Source organism: Cherax quadricarinatus, chromosome 15, assembly GCF_038502225.1.
Source record: "Cherax quadricarinatus isolate ZL_2023a chromosome 15, ASM3850222v1, whole genome shotgun sequence".
In the NCBI taxonomy this organism is placed as follows: domain Eukaryota; kingdom Metazoa; phylum Arthropoda; class Malacostraca; order Decapoda; family Parastacidae; genus Cherax; species Cherax quadricarinatus.
The window spans coordinates 20,044,458-20,072,117 of record NC_091306.1 but is presented as its reverse complement, the minus strand read 5'-3'; the positions used below and the strand labels follow the sequence as shown (position 1 = coordinate 20,072,117).

Here is a 27,660-nt window from a genome sequence, read left to right as displayed (position 1 = left end):
CTCAGCACTGACACTACCACCACTCAGCACTGACACTACCACCACTCAGCACTGACACTACCTCCTACCACTACCACCCACCACTACCCTTCTTTAAGGAGGAGGAAGAGAGAGGGGAGAAAGTGCCTTCTTCTTCTGAACAGTAAATATAAATGCTAATATTATTTAATAATAGAACTTCTTAAACTTTTGAGAAAGCAATATTAATTCAAATTTTTATTATACAGTAGACAGCAATATTATAATATTAATGGTCAATAGATTATGTAACAATGACAGTACTAATGTTCACACAACAGAAGGAAAACAATAATTGTATTAAAAAACTTTTACAATGTAATCTAATTAGAGGGAAACAAAGTATCAGAATATGTTTGAACAGTTCCTAAAGTCTCTAACATACACAGGAAAAAAGTTTTGCTCGAGACAGTTGACATTTACAACAAACCATCAAACTGAAATGCTATATATACCATGGGCTTTCAAAGTATTATGTACGTATATTTATACATTAATTTGAAATAAAGTCATACCCTGTCCTACGTCATTACGGCCTCTCCTCAACGACAGAGTTCCGTATCTAAGACTTCGTTGGCAAACGAATTTGTCGCTAAGTGAAAAGCATAATATAATGGTAGTGGGTTTGTGCCAACCATCTTTGATATTGTTTTAATATCACCTTTGTACCATTTATAACATTTCTTGTATATTTTTAAATGTCTATACAGTAGTGTACTGTATACTGTAATAAACAGAATAGAGTAAACCAGCATGTATGCATACTGGTCAGAGAGACCGTCATAAGTCCGAGTCATCAGTAAACGAGTACGTCACTAAGTGAGGAGAGGCCGTATTGCTAAAGCTTAACACTAAAAACACATTTTAGTCATGTTTTTAAAGAATAATGAACAAAATTAAAAAAAAAATATGATGTAGGTGACATTGCTGAGTGACGTAAAGTTGGACATAATGACGTTCACTGAACTAAAATTTACTGTAGAAAAGTAGCATCAAGGTGAATTTGACATAAGCTGAAATGATGTAAAGTGGGGTATGACTGTAGTCATTATCATGGTCAGGGAAAAGGGAATAGCCTGTGTCCAGGGTACTTGTCAACTAAGGTAAGTGTGGAATAGGGCCTTTGAAATATTATGACTTATTTAAGTGTTGTGATCAAATATAAATTAAAAAATATGTTGCATTTTTACTTGTTTTAAATAAAAAAATAAATTGTAAGGGTAATGTTGGCATCATTTTATTAATCTATCCACAATCTGTACCTTATAACCAGGATGGCTTTGTTTTGAGTGAGTCAAGGTAGAGGGGAAGAGGAGGCCAGACAGTGCCAAGTCCTGGTACCTGGGCTAACTGGCTACCCACTTGCAGCTACTTTACATTTAAGACAGTGTTTTAAACAAAAGTAGTACAAAAACTGTCTTTAAAATAACATTAAGAATCATAAAAGGCACTCAATCTAAGGGACTAAGACATATCTCATAAGTTGTATAACAAAAAAAAATTATCACAGAAATTCACTGTTCTGGTGGGCTTGAACTAGGTACAGTATATTGTTGCATTATTGATTATGTATGAACCTACCTACCTTTTTATTGCCATAGTTTATTAGGTTATCTTATTATTTTTTGTATATATTTTGTAACTTGTAATGTGCATGTGCTTCTATTTTTATAAGGCACAGTTATTGCCCTGTATGTATTTTACCACAATAATTCACCTATTTAAAACTTCATTCTTTGTCCTACTACTACATTTTCTCATATTATCACATTATTATAGTTTTCCATCTTTTTTGGACTTCAGATCACGACGTGCATGTTTGACTGTGCCAAGAAGTCTGACTGTGAAATCAATGCCTTTGATGCCATAGAGTTTATTTTGTATCCTCTCCTCATCATAGTAACTCAATGGCTGCTGAAGAGGAACATCAATGCGTTCAGCAGGTAGGTTGGCATCAATGATCTGAATAATACCAGAAGGGCTCAGCTTCTTCTCATCAATGTCCCAGAAACGCAGATGCTCTCGCTGTACCCTCTTGGTTGCACCTCTTATCGCCCTCCAGGTAGCCATGGCATTACCGATGCTTTCATCAGTGACACCCTCAATGTACACCGTCAGATGAGTGATGGATGAAGGTAGTTCCTTCAGTTTTTTTGCATTGATCGTAGAAGCATCTGAGATGCGAATGGCTACACGACTGAGTTTGCCACTGTTTTTACTTATCTTATATAGACTTTCATATTGTTCTTGTTCTGTAATTCGGAGGCTAATGCTGTATATACGTCTTGTAGTTGGGTGACTATCCAGTAACTTTACATTCTTGAGATAGCCAGTGAATTTACCGAGTGAGGTATGGCCTTTACATTGCACTGCCTTGATTACATCATCGAGTGGGTGCTCATCTATACCAAGAAAACTCCTATCCATTTGCAAGGAAAACCTGATGTCGCATTTCCTCACAGCCTCCAGCATGTCACAGAGTCCGGGTAATTCTGAGAAGAAGCCACTAAAACAAAAGTTTAATTTCTGAGGCTTTTGGTTCTTAAAAGACTCATGACCACATTCACACAAAGCTTGTAAAGCCTCTGGAAACAGGTTTCCGTCTAAAAGAACCCAGGCATCCTTTGGTATTGCAGCTAGCAGATCCTTGACAAATTTGTTATACTTGTCATCAGTTTTATTGTAGAGGCCACTCTCGGCTAATATCAGCATAGCAGAATTTATAATCTGATCAAAGCAATGTTTCATTAGTTCATTTTCAAAGATAAGCTTTCCAAGTTTAATTGTATGTTTTGTAACATCATGAAATTGAGAATTTGCTCGCATCAAGCCTACAATCATAGGAAGAAGTGACTGAAGTTTATAGAAATTTTCAATTTGTATTAAATTTTCAATACTGTTTAGATTGTAGTTGATTTGATTTTCTATATTCTTAGCAACAAAAAAATTTTGGTGAGCAGCTATCCTGAATGTGAATATCTGTATGTTACCTGATGCACTGTAATGAGGGACAAGTATATGGGCCAAAAAGGGCATAATTTCCTCAAGTCCTTTCCATACGGATAAATTATCTTCATCAGCCAAATACTCACAGTCATTTTCAAATGCTTTGTGGGCACGCTTATTAACTTCATTAGCTCCACTGATTATTAGGTCTCTGGGATCTGAGATGGGTAAATGTACTTCTTGTCTATAAATAAGAGCCCACAGCTCGAACCACTGAGCATACAATTCTGATAATGTTTTTGCAGTAATAGGTTTCATTTTTTGCTTTGCTAAGAGAGCCATATAAATGTTGAATGGCTTTTTCATCTCCACTGACAGAGTCTTTAACAATTTTACTATGTAATTATAAAATTTATCATAGTCCTCATTTTTGACCTGGCATAGCCTCTTGCAGTAATCTTGAAATAGTTTTCCTGAGAGTCCACCAAACAAATCTGAAAGGGGTTCAGGAAATCCCTGAAGATTCATATAAGGGTTGACTACTATTCCTCCCCAAAGTCGCAGCACCATGTTGTCCTGGGTCTGCTGATATCGCAGAGGGTGATCTGTAAATTTTGTCATAAACTGTAATCGACAAAAAATTATGATCCTCTGGTTATGGAACAGAGCTAAGGATGTCTCATCCACTCTAGAAGCCACTGGGTCATAGTCAAGAGAATCAATCAATACGAGGACCTTCATCTCCTTCATAGCCTTTAAAATCTTATCTTGACCATATTTATTAGTAGATTCAGGCAGTAGAGCCAACAGGTCTTTCGTGAAATCAATCTTTGTAGATGTCGTTTTGAGGCTCAGGCATTGAATGGCTACCAAGATATCAATGTTCTGAAGACCTCTCACCTGAAATTAAGAAAGAATATGGATGAAATATGTCATAAATTATAGAAAAGTGTTTAATCCAGACCCATACAAATTATGCAAAAGTGGGCAACAGACATTCTTAGATTTGACATTACTATTTTCCCAACAAACTAGCCATATCCCACTGAGGAAAAGGTGACACAAAAAGAAAAATTAAAGTTTTTCTTTAAAAATTTAGTAATTTAGTAATTGCTCCCGGCATTTTAGTTGCCTCTTATGACACACATGGCTTACGAAGGAAGAATTCTTTTCCACTTCCCCATTAATACCTGGGCCAATATTACAGTTCATAACAAAAGGCTATTGAACCTGATTGCCTCCCATTATCCAGGCACTATAATGCCCTCTGTGGCTCAAAAGTGCCAGGATAATAAATTAAAATATCGTCCAGGACAGACTGAAATGTCATCGATTTTTTATTTTCAACTTTTTATTTAGTTGTGAATCAGGGGCCCAAGATTGTTCAACTGCCTCCCAGCATACATAAGGGGGGATTACCATTAGACCCCTGGCTGTCTTCAAGAGGGAGCTGGACAGGTACCTAAAGTTAGTACCTGACCAGCCAGGCTGTGGTTCATACATCGTTTTGTGTGCAGCCAGCAGTATCAGCCTGACTGATCAAGTCCTGATCCACAGCAAGGCCTGGTCATGGACCAGGCTGTGGGGGTATTGACCCTGAAACACCTTCCAGGTATACTCCAATCACAGGAACCTTGAAAAAAAGCTCTTTGCCAGTGAGGAGGCTGTTGATCTGATGAATTTGATCTCTTCTTTCTTTCCAGGAAATGAATCTAAATACTACTCCTAAACCATCTCTCTCCTTTTGGCCTCATTAATGGGGATATTTTTCCTTTTCTGAAAATCAGCTCCTAAATAGAAGAAAAAGAAAACATGTGGTTCATTCTAATGTAGCTTGTTAGTAGTGGTGGGTGGTTTTGTAGCTCCACCTGGTGGAAACTGTATCATGTTCGGGCGTGTCAGCTAAGAATATCAGATGGCCATCTGGCAGGACCTCAAAGGGCTGAAGTACCTGTGCAAGCTGCTTATGGATCCAGGAGTGGCAAATACGGAAGGAATTGGGGTGAACTTAAAACAGTGATTTCTCAGTTTTTACCATGTGCACAGCTCTGTATTTGTTTACAGGAATCTGAACTATGTAACACAGTCAGCCTGCCTTTCTCTGGCTATGTATCTTTACAGTTACTGCAACAAAAATGCACTCTAGTTTGCAATGATATGCCACTTTTTCAAATTTATCATCGTACCCTGATCCATTCATGCCTCCCATTCCCCAGGGTCTGTTTAACCCTTAGGGGTTATATAAACAACATAATGCAAATATTAACCACAACCTCAATGAAAATATGAATGCCAAAATAATCAAGCCTCCATGCTTTGTGTACTTGGTCAAGAGTTGCGACGTTCAGGCTTGAGGCCTGGGCTAAAGTAATTTAATGCTACAGTCTTTTACTGAACCCGAAAGGACTCAGGTTTGATTCCCAGGTTGATAAAGACATATGGGCAAATATTCTTATACCTGCTGACCGTGTTCATCTAGCAGAAAAAGAGTGCCTGGGTGCTAGTTAAGTGTGTCGATAGCATTTTAGGTTATACTATATACAGTGGACCCCCGGTTTACGATCAGCTCCCAATGCTATCAATTATGTAAGTGTATTTATGTAAGTGCGTTTGTACGTGTATGTTTGGGGGTCTGAAATGGACTAATCTAACTCAAAATATTCTTTATAGGAACAAATTCGTTCAGTAATGGCACCTGAACATACTTCTGGAATGAAATAATATCGTAAGCTGGGGGTCCACTGTATACCTATAATGTTTTACCAGAAGATTAGCCCCCTTGAAAAAATGCTTGATGGTAGTGAGAGGCTCTTGATTCAAGAAACTGGATTTATCCTCCCCTTCCATGGATCAAACTTGATTGTCTCCCATTCCTCAGGCACTCTATGAGCACTAAGAGCTTCCCCTAGACTAAAAAAAAATAACTCCCCCCCCCCAAGACAAAACACAGTTCTGCACATTCTTAAATAAGTCAAGGTAAATTATACAGGTGTTACATTTTAGAAAGATTAGTTATGGTGCAATATTGAATACAGAGGTGACATCAAAAATATGTAGGTTTTATTATCTATTCTTATTGTTGTACTCACAGTATTGTGAGATTTTTCATGTAAATATTTAGCAATCAATTATGATTATAATAATTATAATTCATGTAAATATTAAGCAAAAATTAGGATTGTGTGCACACCTTAGTCTTGTCGTGAAGCCAGTAATGAATGAGAAGAGCAAAGAGTGCAGTTTTACCACTCTCAGGACGACCCAGGAGCAAGAGTCTCTTTGGTAGAACTTTTTCTTTTGTGTCCTGAAGCTGTGTTATCAGTAAGTCTGACACACACACTTTTCTGTGTCCAAGGAATAAGTAATTAGTAAGTTTATTTAGGTACAGATATGTACACATAAATAAAGTTAAACAAATTATCATACACAGTAACATGTGTAAATTATCTAGGATAACTCAAAAAAGACAAAGTGCCTTATTTCCATTTAAATTAAATATAGTAGCATCCCGGTTTTTGTCCTTAACCCTTAACCCTTTGACTGTCGCGGCCGTATATATACGTCTTACGAGGTACCGTGTTTGACGTATATATACTCATAATAATACTCATAATTGAATCATCATTCAATACTCTCACCATCACTCATACATAATCACCGTCTTTGCAGAGGCGCTCAGATACGACAGCTTAGACGTCCTTCCGAATTGCCAATATACCAAACCCCTCCAATAAAGTGCAGGCATTGTACTTCCCATTTCCAGGACTCAAGTCTGGCTAACCGGTTTCCCTGAACCCCTTCACAAAATATTACCCTGCTCACACTCCAACAGCTCGTCAGGTCCCAAAAGCCATTTGTCTCTATTCACGCCTATCTAACACGCACATGCACGCTTGATGAAAGTCCAAGCCCCTTGCTCACAAAACTGCCTTTACCCCCTCCTTCCAGCCTTTCCTAGGATGACCCCTACCCCTCCTTCCTTCTGCTACAGATTTATAAGGTCTCCAAGTCATTCTACAGGTCTCCTTCAACATTTGCAAGGGTTAGGGGATCAAGTGCCTCGTGAATGTTGAAAAATCGCGAATGTTTGGCGCCCCAATACAGTATATTGTAGGGAAATATAATACAATACTGCTTCCTTAATTTTTTGAACCATGAACAATCATAAAATACACGAAAACGTTGTAAAATATTGTACTAAATACAGTGGAACCTCAGGTTATGAATTTAATCAGTTCCGTGGACTTGTTCGTATGCTGGGTCAACTTTCTTCATTTAAATTAACTGAAATGCAATTAATTCGTTCCAGCTGAATTCCTGCTCTCAGGAGGCATGACATCAACTCTACAGCTCATTTATCTGTCACAATTCATCTAATATGACATAATAAACAATATAAATAACATGGAAACCTGATATAGTCTAGAATTAATAAAATATGTCATTACATGGACGGCGGAGGGAGGAGGATTGTGGTCGGGAGTGGTCGCGCACTCTCGCTATGAAAACGTCAGAGGTGTTATAAGAGAAAATGGAGTTTGTGAGGCTAACTAAATTAGATCTGGTGTACATAAGGCATTTACATACCTTGGAGAAGAAATGCAGAGTAGCATATCCTGTCAGGAGTTCACACTTTTCTTAACCCTTTCAGGGTTTCAGCCGTACTAGTACGGCTTACGCACCAGGGTTTTTGACATACTAGTACGCCTAAATTCTAGCGCCCTCAAATCTAGTGAGAGAAAGCTAGTAGGCCTACATATGAAAGAATGGGTCTATGTGGTCAGTGTGCGCAGTATAAAAAAAATCCTGCAGCACACAGTGCGTAATGAGAAAAAAAAACTTTGACCGTGTTTTTGGATTAAAACAGAGACTTTACACTGTATTTTCGTATGGTATTTATTGTTGTATTCTAGTTTTCTTGGTCTCATTCCAGAGAAACGAAGACATATTACAGAAATTGAGATGATTTTGACTGCTTTTACAATGAAAAGTACCTTGAAATTGAGCTCAAAGTAGCAGAAATGTTCGATTTTTACCAAAGTTCAAAAGTAAATAACTCATACCAAGCGTCTAATACATGTCAACTGGTGAGTCTAATATTCTTTCACAAGTGTGCCAATATTATTTATATAATGTTTTACACTAATGCAGTAGTCTGCATAACAGTATATCTTCTATTTTTTGTGAGAATAAAAATTCAAAGTGGAAAGCAAAAGAATGTAAGAGGGGCATTGGGACGTGACTAATGAACAGAGGAAATGTCATTTTAGTGCCAGGAATGTCTTTCTTGTTTATTCTGGACCCTATTTGGAAATTGGCATCTTTTGAAATTTGTGTGAAATTGGCAAAATTGCTAAATTCTGAGCACTGTATTGGATAGTTGAAATCGGTAAATGGGTGGTTTCTTGCACTCATTCGATAGAAAAAATGGAGTTCTAGCAAAATAGTTATGATTTTTGTAGAATAGTACAGTGGAATTGGCCGAAAATAGGGCTCAAAGTGGGCAAAATCGCAGATGCGTAAACATCGTCGAGACCGCTAGCTTCGCGAGAGCATAATTCCGTAAGTTTTCTATCAAATTTCATACTTTTGGTGTCATTATGATCGGGAAAAGATTCTCTATCTTTTCATGGGAAATTTTTTTTTTTTTTTTTTGAAATTTGGGCGACCCTGAGAACAAGTCTCTGAGAGGGCCTGTCGACCCTGAAAGGGTTAAGAACTGGCCCTCAAGGAAGGCTCCTTGATGATGGTGAGGGGCTCTTGATTTAGGGAATTGGATCTGTGCTCCAGTTCCCCAAATTAAGCCTGAATACCTTCCCTCCCAGGTGCTGTATAATCCTATGGGTTTAGCACTTCCCCCTTGATTATAATAATAATCTTAAGAACTGTTATGTACAATTTTTATGTTTATCTCACTGCACTACGTATCTCCTGTGAGCTGTTTCTCCGTCAACCATGTCAACAGCAGCTTTTCCATCTTTTCACTGACAGAGGTCCACTGCTTAGAAATTACTGTAACACCCTTTACTGGCACTACAGCCTTTATAGACTCCTGCTTTAGTATTGTACATATAGTAGAGGGGCTACGCTTGTACTCAACTCGCCAATTCCTCAACCCTCGTACCTAGTCTGTGCTTATTAATCATTTCTTGCTTTAATTCCATGCAAATCATCCTCTTTTTTTCTCAGCACTGTCCATTACACTTACTTTCTTAGGACCCATGGTCAGAAGAAAGTAATCTGGTGAATTAACTGCACAAAATGTAAGGAAATCACGGGAATTCGTTGCACCACAAGGGTAACTCCGTAAACACATATGCACTGGTGACCATCGTTTTGACTGACACTGCTATCTGGTGGTGTTGTCAAACTAAATTATATGCAGTACGTACATACATGTACTATTGTTATTATAATTATTATTGTGCGTATTATTATATTATATATTATTATATTAGTACGTAGTACGTATATAATAACAATAAAATAATATAATAATGTATTATTATATTATACGTAATTATTATGAAGTTTTTTTTTTTAACAAGTCGGCTGTCTCCCACCGAGGCAGGGTGACCCAAAAAGAAAGAAAATCCCCAAAAAAGAAAATACTTTCATCATCATTCAACACTTTCACTTCACTCACACATAATCACTGTTTTTGCAGAGGTGCTCAGAACACAACAGTTTAGAAGCATATATACGTATAAAGAGAGACAACATATCCCTCCAAACTGCTAATATCCTGAAACCCCTCCTTTAAAGTGCAGGCATTGTACTTCCCATTTCCAAGACTCAAGTCTAGCTATATAAAAATAACAGGTTTCCCTGAATCCCTTCACTAAATATTACCCTGCTCACACTCCAACAGATCGTCAGGTACCAAACACCATTCATCTCCATTCACTCCTATCGAACACACTCATGCACGCCTGCTGGAAGTCCAAGCCCCTAGCCCACAAAACCTCCCTTACCCCTTCCTTCAAACCTTCTCAAGGACGACCCCTACCCCGCCTTCCTTCCCCTACAGATTTAAATGCTCTCCATCCCATCTCATTCTACTTTGATCCATTCTCTCTAAATGACCAAACCACCTCAACAACCCCTCTTCAGCCCTCTGACTAATACTTTTATTAACTCCACACCTCCTAATTTCCACACTCCGAATTTTCTGCGTAATATTTACACCACACATTGCCCTTAGACAGGACATCTCCACTGCCTCCAACTGCCTCCTCGCTGCTGCATTCACAACCCAAGCTTCACATCCATATAAGAGTGTTGGTACTATTATACTTTCATACATTCCCTTCTTTGCCTCCATAGATAATGTTTTTTGTCTCCACATATACCTCAATGTACCAATCACCTTTTTTCCCTCATCAATTCTATGATTAACCTCATCCTTTATAAATCCAACCGCCGACACGCCAACTCCCAAGTATCTGAAAACATTCCCTTCTTCCATACTCCTCCTCCCCAATTTGATATCCAATTTTTCTTTCTCTAAATCATTTGATACCCTTATCACCTTACTCTTTTCTATGTTCACTTTCAACTTTCTACCTTTACACACACTCCCAAACTCATCCACTAACCTTTGCAATTTTTCTTTACAATCTCCCATAAGCACAGTATCATCAGCAAAAAGCAACTGTGTCAATTCCCATTTTGTATTTGATTCCCCATAATTTAATCGCACCCCTCTCCCGAACACCCTAGCATTTACTTCTTTTACAACCCCATCTATAAATATATTAAACAACCATGGTGACATTACACATCCCTGTCTAAGACCTACTTTTACCAGGAAGTAGTCTCCCTCTCTTCTACACACCCTAACCTGAGCCTTACTATCCTCATAAAAACTCTTTACAGCATTTAGTAACTTACCACTTACAGTGGACCCCTGACATTCAATATTAATCCGTTCCTGAGAGTTATCGAATGTCGAAAATATCGAAAGTCAAATTAATTTTCCCCATAAGAATTAATGGAAATCAAATTAATCTGTGCAAGACACCCAAAAGTATGAAAAAAAAAAATTTTACCACATGAAATATTAAGTTTAATGCAATAGAATAATTACAATAACAACAATAACAATAGATTAATAACAATAGAATAATTGACACTTACCTTTAATGAAGATCTGGTGATGATTGATGGGATGGGAGGAGGGATGTTAGTGTTTAGAAGGGGAATCCCCTTCCATTAGGACTTGAACTGGCAGCCTCACCATGCCTTACCACACTGTGTATGCCACTACGATTCTTAAATCTTTCAAACCAACCTTTGCTGGCCTTAATCTGATGTTATCCTGACGCCAAATGACTTCGAACAGGCAATAAATGACATGCCCATGCACTCTGCCCCAGGGCCAGACTCATGGAACTCCGTGTTCATCAAGAACTGCAAGAAGCCCCTATCACGAGCCTTTACCATCCTATGGAGAGGGAGCATGGACACGGGGGTCGTCCCACAGTTACTAAAAACAACAGACATAGCCCCACTCCACAAAGGGGGCAGTAAAGCAACAGCAAAGAACTACAGACCGATAGCACTAACATCCCATATCATAAAAATCTTTGAAAGGGTCCTAAGAAGCAAGATCACCACCCATCTAGAAACCCATCAGTTACACAACCCAGGGCAACATGGGTTTAGAACAGGTCGCTCCTGTCTGTCTCAACTATTGGATCACTACGACAAGGTCCTTGATGCACTAGAAGACAAAAAGAATGCAGATGTAATATATACAGACTTTGCAAAAGCCTTCGACAAGTGTGACCATGGTGTAATAGCTATGCACAAAATGCGTGCTAAAGGAATAACAGGAAAAGTCGGTCGATGGATCTATAATTTCCTCACTAACAGAACACAGAGAGTAGTAGTCAACAGTGTAAAGTCCGAGGCAGCCACGGTGAAAAACTCTGTTCCACAAGGCAAAGTACTCGCTCCAATCTTGTTTCTCATCCTCATATCTGACATAGACAAGGATGTCAGCCACAGCACCGTGTCTTCCATTGCAGATGACACCCAAATCTACATGACAGTGTCTTCCATTGCAGACACTGCAAGGCTCCAGGCAGACATCAACCAAATCTTTCAGTGGGCTGCAGAAAATAATATGAAGTTCAACGATGAGAAATTTCAATTACTCAGATATGGTAAACACGAGGAAATTAAATCTTCATCAGAGTACAAAACAAATTCTGGCCACAAATTAGAGCGCAACACCAACGTCAGTGACCTGGGAGTGATCATGTCAGAGGATCTCACCTTGAAGGACCATAACATTGTATCAATCGCATCTGCTAGAAAAATGACATGATGGATAATGAGAACCTTCAAAACTAGGGATGCCAAGCCCATGATGACACTCTTCAGGTCACTTGTTCTATCTAGGCTGGAATATTGCTGCACACTAACAGTACCTTTCAAGGCAGGTGAAATTGCTGCCCTAGAAAATGTACAGAGAACCTTCACGGCGCGCATAACGGAGATAAAACACCTCAATTACTGGGAGCGCTTGAGGTTCCTGAACCTGTATCCCCTGGAATGCAGGCGAGAGAGATACATGATTATATACACCTGGAAAATCCTAGAGGGACTAGTACCGAACTTGCACACGAAAATCACTCACTACGAAAGCAAAAGACTTGGCAGACGATGCAACATCCCCCCAGTGAAAAGCAGGGGTGTCACTAGCACGTTAAGAGACCATACAATTAGTGTCAGGGGCTCGTGACTGTTCAACTGCCCCCCAGCATACATAAGGGGGATTACCAACAGACCCCTGGCAGTCTTCAAGCTGGCACTGGACAAGCACCTAAAGTCGGTTCCTGATCAGCCGGGCTGTGGCTCGTACATTGGTTTGCGTGCAGCCAGCAGTAACAGCCTGGTTGATCAGGCTCTGATCCACCAGGAGGTTTGGTTACAGACCTGGCCGCGGGGGCGTTGACCCCCGGAACTCTCTCCAGGTAAACACCTCTTGTGTGGAAGACAGCAAATGTAGTCCCAATCTTTAAAGAAAGGAGATAGGCAGGTAGCATTAAGCTACAGACCAGTGTCACTGACATGTATAGTATGCAAAGTCATGGAGAAGTTTATCAGGAAAAAACTGATAGAGCACCTAGAAAGGAATGAACTTATACACAAAAACGAGCACAGTTTCAGGGAGGAGAAATCCTGTGTCACAAACCTGCAAGAAGCCCCTGTCACGTGCCTTCAGCATTCTATGGAGAGGGAGCATGGACACGGGTCATCCCACACTCACTAAAAACAACAGATATAGCCCCACTCTACAAAGGTGGCAGTAAAGCAATTGCAAAGAACTACAAACTGATAGCACTAACATCCCATATCATATAAATCTTTGAAAGGGTTCCAAGAAGCAAGATCGCCAACCACCTAGATACCCATCAGTTACACAACCCAGGGCATCACGGGTTTAGAGCAGATCGCTCCTGCCTGTCCCAGCTACTGGACCACTAGGACAAGGTCCTGAATGCTGTAGAGGATAAACAAAATGCAGATGTAGTATACACAGACTTTGCAAAAGCCTTCGACAGGTGTGACCACAGTGTAATAGTGCATGAAATGCGTGATAAAGGAATAACAGGAAAAGTTGGTAGATGGATCTATAACTTCCTGACAAATAGAATACAAAGAGTAATAGTAAACAGAGTAAAGTCCAAGGCAGCTACAGTGAAAAGCTTTGTTCCACAAGGCACAGTACTCACTCCCATCCTATTCCTCATCCTCATAACTGACATAGAGATGTAAGCCATAGCTTTGTGTTTTTCTTTGTGAATTTTTTTGCACCCAGGTAATAATGGCCTGTTAACCTGGTTGTAATGGGACTTGGAGCAAAAATAAATACAGTAGTAGTCTTTAAATTGTATTTTCCTTTACCAAGTTTGATTATAGGTATTTACACTTATGTACACTATGTACAAAAGTTTGTAAAATAAGTGTATCACGGTAATCAAAAGGCAAAACAACTGCCAGAGACAAAGTGATAACCGTGAGCAACCAGCAGATGTATGAGTCTGGCAAGAGCTGACCGCGAATGCTACATCACCTCAGCAATTGTCCGACCCACCTTATGATTGATCAATGAACCGGGGTACTGATTTAATGATGGGGCCTCGTAAGATCGTTAAACCCTTAGCACCCAGTTCACTGGTCGGGAGGCAGCCTATATGTGAGTGTATACATACGCTTAATATATGTATTGTACTCTCTGCATACCACACCCCACCCCAAAAGGGCTCTAATGGGCAGGGCTAGGCTTCCACTTCCATGGGTAGAGTGCCGCCATGGCATGGTACAATGGAACTGTCTTTCCTCTCAACCATCCAGCTCATTAGATAAGGCTTAACTTTTCTCGAGACAAAGTCAAACTCTAAATTTAGAGTGAGACAGCAGACATTTAGGTTCAAGACACCTGTGGATGGTAGTAGAATATCCCCTCACTAAAAAAAAAAAAAACCCACACCATTTAAATTAAGCATCATATACAGTGGAACTCCGGTTTTTGCACACGCTCCAGTTATCGGACGTTTCGATTTTAGGACAGTTTTTTTTTTGTGCGAAATTTTATTCCAGATATTAGGCCTTGATCCAGTGATCGGACATATACTCATCCACCTGCCCGTGAATGCCATGACTATGCATCTCAATCTGCCTCTGTCACTGGTTGAGTGAGCATTACTTTGCACATTCCAAAACATTTCATAATAATCCCTTGTTTTTGGTGCTTCCTTATTAACCCTTTGAGGGTTTTGGTCGTACTAGTACGTCTTACGCGTAGGGGTTTTTGACGTACTAGTACGCATAAATTCTAGCGGCCTCAAATCTCGCAGGAAAAGGCTGATAAGCCTAGATGTGAGAGAATGGGTCTGTGTGGTGGGTGTGCGCAGTAGGAAAAAAATCTGGGACCCAGTGGTGCATTGTGGGAATGCCATCATAGTACACAATTTCCACCGTGCCCTGCGGTAAGAAGTTCCTCACTCCTCGGCGAATTGGGACACTTTTGTTCCCCAGTGACAGTTCTAATACAGATGGAAGTGACAGTGAAGATGAGTTTCAAGGTTCTGGTGAGGTTTTGACCGAAACTAATGACCATAATATGGGTAATAGTGAGGAAACCCCAGACAACCCACAGCCTTCCACCTCTGGTGCTGGGCCGTCGTTCAGTTGTACCAGAATCAAAGAGGAAACTCCTATTTTCCAAAATCCCAGACTCAGATGTGAGCATTGGTGATGATAATGATAGTGATTATGAACTACAAGCTCTTCAAACTTGTTCCAAGAATGGAGCAGGAGGAGGAGGCAGAGGAGGAGGAGGCAGAGGAGGAGGAGGCAAGAGGAGGAGGAGGCAAGAGGAGGAGGAGGCAGAGGAGGAGGAGGCAGAGGAGGAGGAGGAGGAGGAAGAAGAAGAAGAGGAGGAAGAAGAGGAGGAGGAGGAGGAGGAGGAAGAGGAGGAGGAGGAAGAAGAGGAGGAGGAGGAGGAGGAAGAAGAAGAATACGTAATGATAACAATAATACATAATAATAATAATACATAATAATAATAATACATAATAATAATAATAGGTAATAATAATAATATGTAATAATAAATGTTCACCCATGACAGTAACAAGATAAGGGGAGATAACATCTGATAAGTGCTGACTTTTGATGAGGGTAAATGAGGGTAGAGCTGATGCCAAAAGATGAGATGAACATCCCCCTCCCTTTGTTTTTGCTGGTATACTAACATTTCTGTCTGTCTATTTGCCTGTCTGTCAAGCTCCCTGTCTATCCATCTAGCTCTCTGTCTCAGAGAGCCACAAGACTGCGTCATCACTTTTACTCACATCTTCAAGCAGAGTATAGCACTTTGTCTGGGTTTCTTGGGTTATCCTAGGTAATTTATACTATGTATACTTGTATTTATGTGTACCTGTGAGACAGAGATAGACAGACAGATAGAATGAGGGAGAAAGATAATTAGATAGAATGGAGGAGGGGAAGCAGCATCCGACCCCATTGTTTTGACAGGCCAGAGGGGGAAAGAGTAATGAGCCAATATGTCACTTTGACAGCTGCCGACTCCTTGTAATTTACACTATGGACGAGGAGGAGAAGGAGGAGGAGGAAGAGGAATAAGAGGAAGAGGAGGAGGAAGAGGAATAGTAGGAGGAAGATTAGGGGGAAGAGGAGGAAGAGGAAGAAGAGGAGGAGGAGGAAGAGGAAGAAGAGGAGGAGGAGGAAGAGTAGGAGGAAGAGGAAGAAGAGGAGGAAGAGGAAGAAGAGGAGGAGGAGGAAGAGGAGGAGGAGGAAGAGGAAGAGTAGGAGGAAGAGGAAGAGGAGGAAGAGGAAGAGTATGAGGAAGAGTAGGGGGAAGAGGAGGAAGAGGAAGAAGAGGAGGAGGAGGAAGAGGAAGAAGAGGAGGAGGAGGAAGAGTAGGAGGAAGAGGAAGAAGAGGAGGAAGAGGAAGAAGAGGAGGAGGAGGAAGAGGAGGAGGAGGAAGAGGAAGAGTAGGAGGAAGAGGAAGAGGAGGAAGAGGAAGAGTATGAGGAAGAGTAGGGGGAAGAGGAGGAAGAGGAAGAAGAGGAGGAGGAGGGTGGAACACTAGTACACTGGTACTGGTACACTAACATTTCTGTCTGTCTATTTGTCTGTCTGTCAAGCTCCCTGTCTATCTGTCTATCCGTCTAGCTCTCTGTCTCAGAGAGCCACAAGACTGTGTCATCACTTTTACTCACATCTTCAAGCAGAGTATAGCACTTTGTCTGGATTTCTTGGGTTATCCTAGGTAATTTATACTATGTATACTTGTATTTATGTGTACCTGTGAGACAGAGATAGACAGACAGATAGAAAGAGAGAGACAGATTGAAAGAGATAGAATGAGGGAGAAAGATAAAACACCATTTTGTATGACACCATGTTTCAGAGTTCCACAAGCTGCAGAACTAATAGGAATATGTTCAGTGACTGTATATTGGTATATATATTATAGAACAATAATAATAAACAATGTTTTGTATTGTTTGTTTTTGTAAACAAGTTTTGTAAACAATATATTGATAATTATGTTTGTGTGCTTATTGTGTTGTATACAACGAGTGTATATATGTACATTGCACCTTACTTTGGTCTCATAGGCCACATAAGTTATGTGAAAAAATAAAATAGTGAAAAAAACAACAAACCTTCAAATACAAGTAAATCAAAGTTTACCGGGTGAGCGGCAGTCGCCGCTGTTGCCATACGCGGCTCATTTTCTGCAAACTTCATGCATCCATATCTCCGTAAGTATTGATGGTAAAATTTTTTTGTTTATCCTATAATGTTCAGAAAAAAAAACTCTATTTTTTCATAAGAAAAAATAATTTTTTTTTTTTTTTGAAATTTGGCCGACCCTGAGAACGAGTTTCGGAGAGGGCCTGTCGACCCTCAAAGGGTTAAGTGTGACTGTGAAATAAGCCACTATGGGCCCAAAGAAAGTTCCTAGTGCCAGCCAGCCCTTTAGTAAAGGGCTGAAAGAGAAGGGAGAATGTACCTTCTTCAGTGATTCTACGATATGTATGATACTAAAGCAGCAGGAGTCAATAAAGGCTATAGCACCAGCCAGTAATAAAGTGTAGCATTAACAGTGTAGCAAGTAAGTTAAGCGATATAAAAATGATGACATGAAACTAACTCCCCCATTGCTGTTTGAGGTATATAGGGGCACTGATGACACTGCCACCACCACCAACACTGTATGTATGGCTTATGCTGTCAGTGGCCCTTATAAACCCAACAACACCACCACCACCACTCCACATACATAATATATTTTATTCATTCTAGAGTATATATCATGTTTCTGTTATTAATATTATGTCATATTTGAGCAATTGTGATAGATCAGCTGTAGAGTTGACATTAGTGTCATATTAATGGAGTATTTTGTCCCACCTTAACTTGCTCAGCTATCAAAACTTTGGAGTCCAGTCCCTGGACCAATTATGTACCTCTGTAATCTTTTGACTACCGCCCACAGGATGGGTATGGGGTGCATAATAAACATATTAAACTAACTTTCGAACAAACTCTCTGCCTCTGCCACCACTAGCCACATATGTAATGACATATTTTATTCATTCTAGAGTGTATTTCAGGTTTCTATGTTATTTATATTGTTTATTATGTCATATTAGATCAATTGTGATAGATAAATAAGCTGTAGAGTTGATATTAGTGTCATATCCTTTAAAACAATATTTTTTTAATTGAATATTTTTGGGTGTCTGGAACGGATTAATTGTATTTACATTATTTCTTATGGGAATGCTGATTCAGTTTTCGCACGTTTCGGTTTTAGAACGACCTTCTGGAACAGATTTAGTTCAAAAACTGGGGCTCCACTGTATATACAAAGGGGGAAGAAAAAGAGCTATTCTACCCATAGTCCCTAACACATCCTAACCTAACATATTTTAATTTTAAATTCTTGAAAGAGAATCAGCCAGCTTATCCTTGCAAGCAATATGTGCAATTTTGATATTGTAAGTTTGCAGTCTGAGACTCCAATACATGAGACGAGTGTTGTGATTCTTCATAGTACTGAGGTAGACCAGAGAGTTGTGGTCACTGTAGATTGTGACCACTTGAGATGACTGACCCATGGAGACTGAAATGCTCTAACGCCAGTATCAGAGTGAGGGTTTATTTTTCAGTTGTGGAGTAGGCCCTCTGGTGAGAGTGATATTTGGCTGAGTAATAAGCCACAGGCTGCAACCCATCTTCTCCAAATTGTAAAAGTACTGCCCCCACCCCTGACTCACAAGCATCGACCTGTCATGTAAAAAGTTCTGAGAAATCAGGAGGTGGAAGAATGGGTACAGTACAAAGAACGTGTTTTGCTTTGGCAAAAGCATCTTGACATTCTGGGGTCCACTGAAAATGGATTGTGACTGGTGAAGTTAGGGGGCTACCACATCTGTAAAATTCTTACAGAATCGTCTATAAAACCCTATAGCACATTTCCTAGGCCTATACCTCGACAACAACCTGAATTTCAGCACCCATATCCAACACATATCAAAAAAAAGTATCCAAAACAGTTGGGATCCTCTCCAAGATACGATACTACATGCCGCAAAATGCCCTTCTCACACTATACCATTCACTCATTTATCAATACCTCACCTATGCTATTTGTGCTTGTTGATCAACTGCACCAATACACCTAAAGCCAATAATAACTCAACGAAAAGCTGCAGTAAGAATAATCACTAAATCCCATCCCTGGCAACACCCCCTCCCCCCCACAGGTCGCTCCTGTCTGTCTTAACTATTGGATCACTACAACAAGGTCCTAGATGCACTAGAAGACAAAAAGAATGCAGATGTAATATACAGTAGGGCCCCACTTATACGGCGGGTTAGGTTCCAGGCTACCGCCGTAAAGCGGAAATCGCCGTAAAGTGGAACACCCTTTTTTTCCACTTATAAATGCATACAAACACTAGATAACAAGTTTACACTAACATATATTAAGTTAGCAATAGAACCAGGCATCAAAAAACAATAAAAAGGTACAATACACACATAGTGCACTCATTACTTACCTTAAAATATTTATAGTCTTAATCTAGGGTGAGACAAGTAGTATTTATTGTAAGAAATCAAGTGTGGTATGTATTGTAATAGCCTCACCAGGCCACCCCACCCACACATACTATTCTATGATATTTAAGCATCCCAGAGCGATAAAATGTATATACAGTTCACTCATTACTTACCTTAAAATATTTGTAGTCTTAATGTAGGGTCAGGAGTAAGTAAATGAGATAAAACGAATAAATGAGAGAGAGAAAGAATGAATACATGAGAGGGGGCAGGCGCAGTTATGTAAACAAACCAGGCGAAGGTAAGTTTTGTAAACAAACGAAGTGTACACGTCTGGTTTGTGTACAAGTTACATTGTGTACAGGTTGTCTCTACATTGATACGGTAGAATTAATAAAGAAGAACACTCCCATTCTCATGTAACATCATTTTGAGAAGAAATGAAGCTCTGAGTGAAGGCAATGGAAATAAGTCACACTGACTTTTTTGGGTTATCCTAGGTTCTCTACACGTATGTTGTTATGTATGATAATCTATGTAACTGTATTTGTGTATACCTGAATAAACTTACTTACATACATACGAAAGGAATAATTTTCTACAGTTACCCCCAGTAACACATTTACTCTTATGTTAGATTAGAGAAAATGTTATTCTTGGCGTCACTTGTACAAGTTATGTGGCTCCCACATCTTATATTTATGTTTATTTATTCTATTGTGGGGTGTATTTATCATCTTTTTATGTTATGTATCGTGTTTATTATATAATTTTGAAAAAAATATCATGGATGGATGAATGAAAATGTGTATATTACCGTAATATACGACATTTAATGAGACTCGGTATTGTTATTATCACCACTTGTGCAAGTCGTCTGCTACGACATCTCACATTTGTTTATTTATTCTACTGTGGGGTGTATTTATCTTATTTATATGTTATGCATCGTGTTTATTATATGATTTTGAAAAAAATATCATGGATGGATTAATGAAAATGTGTATATTACCGTAATATACGACATTTAATGAGACTCAGTATTGTTATTATCACCACTTGTGCAAGTCGTCTGCTCACATCTCACATTTGTTTATTTATTCTACTGTGGGGTGTATTTATCTTATTTATATGTTATGCATCGTGTTTATTATATAATTTTGAAAAAAATATCATGGATGGATTAATGAAAATGTGTATATTAACGTAATATACGACATTTAAATGACTCGATGTATGTAAGTTTATTTAGGTACAGGTATACATAAGTATAATTATCAGAGTATATATAAAATATGAAATAACTTTTAAAAACATTTGAAATTTTGGAGTTTCCAGACAAAATGGAGAGACTTAGTGCTTACTGAGCTCATGGAGAATGTAAACAAACAGGGTGGGGCACGGTGACCGTATTAGAAAGTCAGGTGGGGGGAGCCGTATAGTGAGTTTTGGTCATAATTTGAAATGTCCGTATTAGCGGAACGCCGTAAAGCGGAACGCCGTAAAGCGGGGCCCTCCTGTATATACTGACTTTGCAAAAGCCTTCGACAAGTGTGACCATGGCGAAATAGCGCACAAAATGCGTGCTAAAGGAATAACAGGAAAAGTTGGTAGATGGATCTATAATTTCCTCACAAACAGAACACAAAGAGTAGTAGTCAACAGAGTAAAGTCTGAGGCAGCTATGGTGAAAAGCTTTGTTCCACAAGGCACAGTACTCGCCCCCATCTTGTTTCTCATCCTCATATCTGACATAGACAAGAATGTCAGCCACAGCACTGTGTCTTCCTTTCCAGATAACACGCGAATCTGCATGACAGTGTCTTCCATTGCAGACACTGCAAGGCTCCAGGCGGACATCAACCAAATCTTTCAATGGGCTGCAGAAAACAATATGAAGTTCAACGATGAGAAATTTCAACTACTCTGATATGGTAAACATGAGGAAATTAAAACTTCATCAGAATACAAAATAAATTCCGGCCACAAAATAGAGCGAAAAACCAATGTCAAAGACCTGGGAGTGATCATGTCAGAGGATCTCACCTTCAAGGATCATAACATTGTATCAATCGCATCTGCTAGAAAAATGACAGGATGGATAATGAGAACCTTCAAAATTAGGGATGCTAAGCCCATGATGACACTCTTCAGGTCACTTGTTCTATCTAGGCTGGAATATTGCTGCACACTAACAGCACCTTTCAAGGCAGGTGAAATTGCTGACCTAGAAAATGTACAGAGAACCTTCAAAGCACGTATAACTGAGATAAAATACCTCAATTACTCGGAGCGTTTGAAGTTCCTGAACCTGTACTCCCTGGAATGTAGGCGGGAGAGATACATGATTATATATACCTGGAAAATCCAAGAGGGACTAGTACCAAACTTGCACACGAAAATCACTCCCTACGAAAGCAAAGGACTCGGCAGATGATGCAACATCCCCCCAATGAAAAACAAGGGTGTCACTAGCACGTTAAGAGACAATACAATAAATGTCAGGGGCCTGAGACTGTTCAACTGCCTCCCAGCATACATAAGGGGGATTACCAATAGACCCCTGGCAGTCTTCAAGCTGGCACTGGACAAGCATCTAACGTCAGTACCTGACAAGCCGGGCTGTGGCTCATATTCAATTCAATTCAAGTTTATTCTCTATAAGGGTTACAATGTGGGGTTTACAGGTTTTGGGTATTGTGTGGTTTACATGTTATAAAATACTAATTACAGAGGGGGCCACTAGGACACCTAGCATGGCTAGGCATTTCGAGCAGACTTAGATTAATTCTTAACATTAAAATCCTTACAGATTATGGTATTAAGGCTAAGTGACTACATCATAATTAGTGAGTTTAGCATTGTGAATGCTTTTGTTTTGGCACAATACAAAGTGTCTATATTGGAGTATCATAGGCAAACTTATGACTAGTTAGGATTTATTATTTTAAGGCTACTGTCAAGGTGGATACCTAGGAATTTTCCCTCTGTGGGTCTTGTGACTGATGATCCATTTAGCGTTATGTTAATCGGATCATTTGCAGCTTTGTTTCCAAACTGAATGAAATAGGTTTTACCAGTATTCAGGGTAAGTTTATTAGTCATCATCCAGGCAGATATTTTCTGCAATTCGGCATTGACTGTGTATGCTAGTATGACTGTGTTTGGGTGGGAAAAGACATATGTAGTGTCATCTGCAAATAATATGGGTTTGAGTAGCTGTGATGCATTCGGTAAATCATTGATGTAGATGAGAAAGAGAAGTGGTCCAAGGACACTTCATTGTGGAACTCCTATTGTGATTGTTTGGGTGGAAGAGTTAGCTCCTGCACCCAACATCTTGCTCCTGGGGGATTTCAACTTAAGGCACCTAAAATGGAGGAATATAGCAAATAATATTGTTGCAGTAATAACACCAGGAGGCAGCTCTGATGAAAACTCACACTCACACGAGCTTTTAAATCTCTGCACAAAATTCAATTTAAACCAGCAAATAATAGAGCCTACTAGACTGGAGAATACACTAGACCTCATCTTCACTAACAATGATGATCTGATAAGAAATGTCACCATATCAAAAACAATATACTCAGATCACAACATAATTGAGGTTCAGACATGTATGCGTGGAGCCCCAGACCGACAAAATGAGACTAGTCACGAGGGAGCATTCACCAAATTCAACTTCAATAACAAAAACATAATGTGGGACCAAGTAAACCAAGTCCTAACCGATATAAGCTGGGAAGATATACTAAGCAACACAGACCCAAACTTATGCCTAGAACAGATTAACTCGGTGGCACTCGATGTATGCACAAGGCTTATTCCTCTAAGAAAAAGGAGGAGTAGATGTAAAATAGAAAGAGACAGGCGCTCCCTTTACAGGCGACGGAAAAGAATAACAGAGCGGCTAAAAGAGGTCAATATATCTGAAATGCGCAGGGAGACACTGGTCAGAGAAATAGCAAGCATCAAACTTAAGCTAAAAGAATCCTTTAGGAGTCAGGAATCGCGGGAAGAACTAAAAGCCATAAATGAAATCGAAAGAAACCCAAAGTATTTCTTCTCCTATGCCAAATCAAAATCGAGAACAACGTCCAGTATTGGGCCCCTACTTAAACAAGATGGGTCCTACACAGATGACAGCAAGGAAATGAGTGAGCTACTCAAGTCCCAATATGACTCAGTTTTTAGCAAGCCGCTAACCAGACTGAGAGTCGAAGATCAAAATGAATTTTTTATGAGAGAGCCACAGAATATGATCAACACAAGCCTATCCGATGTTATCCTGACGCCAAATGACTTCGAACAGGCGATAAATGACATGCTCATGCACTCTGCCCCAGGGCCAGACTCATGGAACTCTGTGTTCATCAAGAACTGCAAGAAGCCCCTATCACGAGCCTTTTCCATCCTATGGAGAGGGAGCATGGACACGGGGGTCGTCCCTCAGTTACTAAAAACAACAGACATAGCCCCACTCCACAAAGGGGGCAGTAAAGCAACAGCAAAGAACTACAGACCAATAGCACTAACATCCCATATCATAAAAATCTTTGAAAGGGTCCTAAGAAGCAAGATCACCACCCATCTAGAAACCCATCAGTTACACAACCCAGGGCAACATGGGTTTAGAACAGGTCGCTCCTGTCTGTCTCAACTACTGGATCACTACGACAAGGTCCTAAATGCACTAGAAGACAAAAAGAATGCAGATGTAATATATACAGACTTTGCAAAAGCCTTCGACAAGTGTGACCATGGCGTAATAGCGCACAAAATGCGCGCTAAAGGAATAACAGGAAAAGTCGGTCGATGGATCTATAATTTTCTCACTAACAGAACACAGAGTAGTCGTCAACAGAGTAAAGTCCGAGGCAGCTACGGTGAAAAGCTCTGTTCCACAAGGCACAGTACTAGCTCCCATCTTGTTCCTCATCCTCATATCCGACATAGACAAGAATGTCAGCCACAGCATCGTGTCTTCCTTTGCAGATGACACCCGAATCTGCATGACAGTGTCTTCCATTGCAGACACTGCAAGGCTCCAGGCGGACATCAACCAAATCTTTCAGTGGGCTGCAGAAAACAATATGAAGTTCAACGATGAGAAATTTCAATTACTCAGATATGGTAAACATGAGGAAATTAAATCTTCATCAGAGTACAAAACAAATTCTGGCCACAAAATAGAGCGAAACACCAACGTCAAAGACCTGGGAGTGATTATGTCGGAGGATCTCACCTTCAAGGACCATAACATTGTATCAATCGCATCTGCTAGAAAAATGACAGGATGGATAATGAGAACCTTCAAAACTAGGGAGGCCAAGCCCATGATGACACTCTTCAGGTCACTTGTTCTATCTAGGCTGGAATATTGCTGCACTCTAACAGCACCTTTCAAGGCAGGTGAAATTGCCGACCTAGAAAATATACAGAGAACTTTCACGGCGCACATAACGGAGATAAAACACCTCAATTACTGGGAGCGCTTGAGGTTTCTAAACCTGTATTCCCTGGAACGCAGGAGGGAGAGATACATGATTATATACACCTGGAAAATCCTAGAGGGACTAGTACCGAACTTGCACACGAAAATCACTCACTACGAAAGCAAAAGACTTGGCAGACGATGCACCATCCCCCCAATGAAAAGCAGGGGTGTCACTAGCACGTTAAGAGACCATACAATGAGTGTCAGGGGCCCGAGACTGTTCAACTGCCTCCCAGCACACATAAGGGGGATTACCAACAGACCCCTGGCAGTCTTCAAGCTGGCACTGGACAAGCACCTAAAGTCGGTTCCTGATCAGCCGGGCTGTGGCTCGTACGTTGGTTTGCGTGCAGCCAGCAGCAACAGCCTGGTTGATCAGGCGCTGATCCACCAGGAGGCCTGGTCACAGACCGGGCCGCGGGGGCGTTGACCCCCGAAACTCTCTCCAGGTAACTCCAGGTAATTTGCATACACATATTGAGTTCTGTTAATAAGGTATGATTTTAGGTAGTTGAGGGAGTGGCCTCTGATACCATAGTGCGTTAATTTGGAGTACAGCAGTTCATGGTCGACTGTATCGAAAGCTTTACGTAAATCAATGAAAATGCCCAGCGGGACTTCTTTCTTTTCGAGTGCGGTGTATATTAGTTCTAGCATGTGTATGATAGCATCATTCGTGCTTTTATTATTCCTGAATCGAAACTGACAAGGGTTTAATATGTTGTGTGAGACGAGGTAGGAATAGATCTATCTATGAATTAATTTTTCAAAGATTTTAGAGAGCAGTGGTAAGTTAAATATTGGTCTACAGTTATTCAAGTCAGCTTGGTCACCTCCTTTATGGATCAGAGTGACCCTCGATATTTTGAGGATTGTTGGGAAGGTAGCTGATTCAATGGATTTGTTAAAGAGCGTTGCAATAATTGGTGACAATACTTGAGAAGCTTTTTTGTACATAAAAACAGGCAAGTTGTTTAAGTTTCCTGCCTTGTTTTTAAGGGTGCTTACGATGAGCATAACTTCTATGGAGTTGGTTGGAGCTAGGAATAGCATATTTGGGTAGGTACCTATGAGGTAGTCTGATGGACAGGTGTTTACTCTTGGTATTTTGTTCGCTAGATTTTTTCCTACGGTGGAGAAGAAAACATTGAGTCTATTTGCTGTTTCAGTAGGTGTGAGTGGGGGTTCATCTGATTTTGTTAGTTTGATTGTTTTGTTTTTGGATAACTTTTTATTTCCAAGAATTTCAGATAGAGTTTTCCAGGTTTTTTTTGTATCACCTTTGATGTTATGTAATCTATTTTCACAATACAATTTTTTAGATCTTCTTATCAGGCTGGTAAGTGCTGACGAGTAACATTTAGACTGTTCTCTAGTTATTTGACCCATTCTATACTGTTTTTCATATTTGTGCTTTGTGTTAATGGGTCCTCCAGGAATTGCTTCTGCTATAACATTATTTGCTACATTCTTCCATTCTAAATGCCTTAGGTTGAAGTTCAGGGATGGAACTGAAAGGCTTTCCAGACAGTAACCAATTTTCAGTAGCTGTTCCTTAAATTGTTTGGAGTCTGCATCTGGTGGCTTATATACAACCACAATGACTAGGTTTTGGTTCTCGATCTTTATTGTTAGAACTTCAACTACGTCATTTGTGGTGTTCAGCATCTCTGTACAAATGAGCAACTTTTTGACGTATAGGCTAACCCCCGCCCCTTTGTTTCCTGTTCTTTCTGTCGCATCTAAAAAGGTTTTAGCGATTCCTCTTCCTCTTCTCTCTAGACCTAAATATATCCCTTACATTCTCTGACTTTTCACAAGCAGTGAAATATGTATTCTTGGTTGGCTTTTGTGGGTCACATTCTGGAGGCACTTAATAGGAAACAGATGGCATTATGTGGCTTTTTACATAAAAACAGCCTTGTCACTGCTTGTCGTATCTGTCAACTCTCATGTGACTTGAACCCCCTCCACTCCCAGTGGGAGCTCTCAATCCAAGGAATTGGGCTTACCACTCCTTCACTGGATCGAACCTGACTATTTCCCATTCCTCTGGTGCTATATGACATCCCGATTAAAACAAACTTATCCTCTTCTAACCCATACATGGTGAGAGCCCTGATGTTGGTGAAAGGATGGTGATTCAAGGAAACGTAACTACTATACTCGTCCTTGGATCAAACCTCATAATTTCCCATTCCACCCAGACGCTGTACTTACCGAGCTGTGTTTGCAAGGGTCGAGACTCCGCTAAACCCTAATGGTTTAATGCTTCCACTGAATATATTAATGCTACTGTAACATTGCTCTCTTGTTTACCTGTGATCTCGCTCCCTCTCCTCGGGCCTCAGCTTCAGGTGATGTGTTGGGAAGTTATGTGGCTCCAGGTCATGGAAGATGGGGTCACAAGGAGGCACGTTGGCCTTGACCTCATCCTCCAGGTCAGGTCGATAGATTTTCACTAATTGCCGGTAATACTTCTGCAGTTCTTTATTAATGCTGTCTGGTAATGACGTGGTGAAAGAAAAATGTCAGGTGAATTACATTTGACAAATCTTACAAGGTGTGCCATTAAAAAT

The 27,660-nt window shown here is 40.0% G+C and overlaps 1 protein-coding gene across 1 annotated transcript in view; it reads right to left on the bottom strand.

The window, feature by feature from the left end:
* Positions 1–1,628: 1,628 nt before the first annotated feature.
* The window catches only part of LOC128692039 (uncharacterized), a 39,880-nt gene continuing 13,848 nt past the window's right edge, over positions 1,629–27,660 (bottom strand). Inside the window, exons 3-5 of the mRNA XM_053781014.2 lie at positions 27,401–27,584; positions 6,155–6,308; positions 1,629–3,864 (exon numbers count right to left, since the gene is read on the bottom strand). Coding sequence (XP_053636989.2) covers positions 1,792–3,864; positions 6,155–6,308; positions 27,401–27,584 — 2,411 coding nt within the window. The 3' untranslated portion in view covers positions 1,629–1,791. The remainder of the gene's footprint in view (positions 3,865–6,154; positions 6,309–27,400; positions 27,585–27,660) is intronic.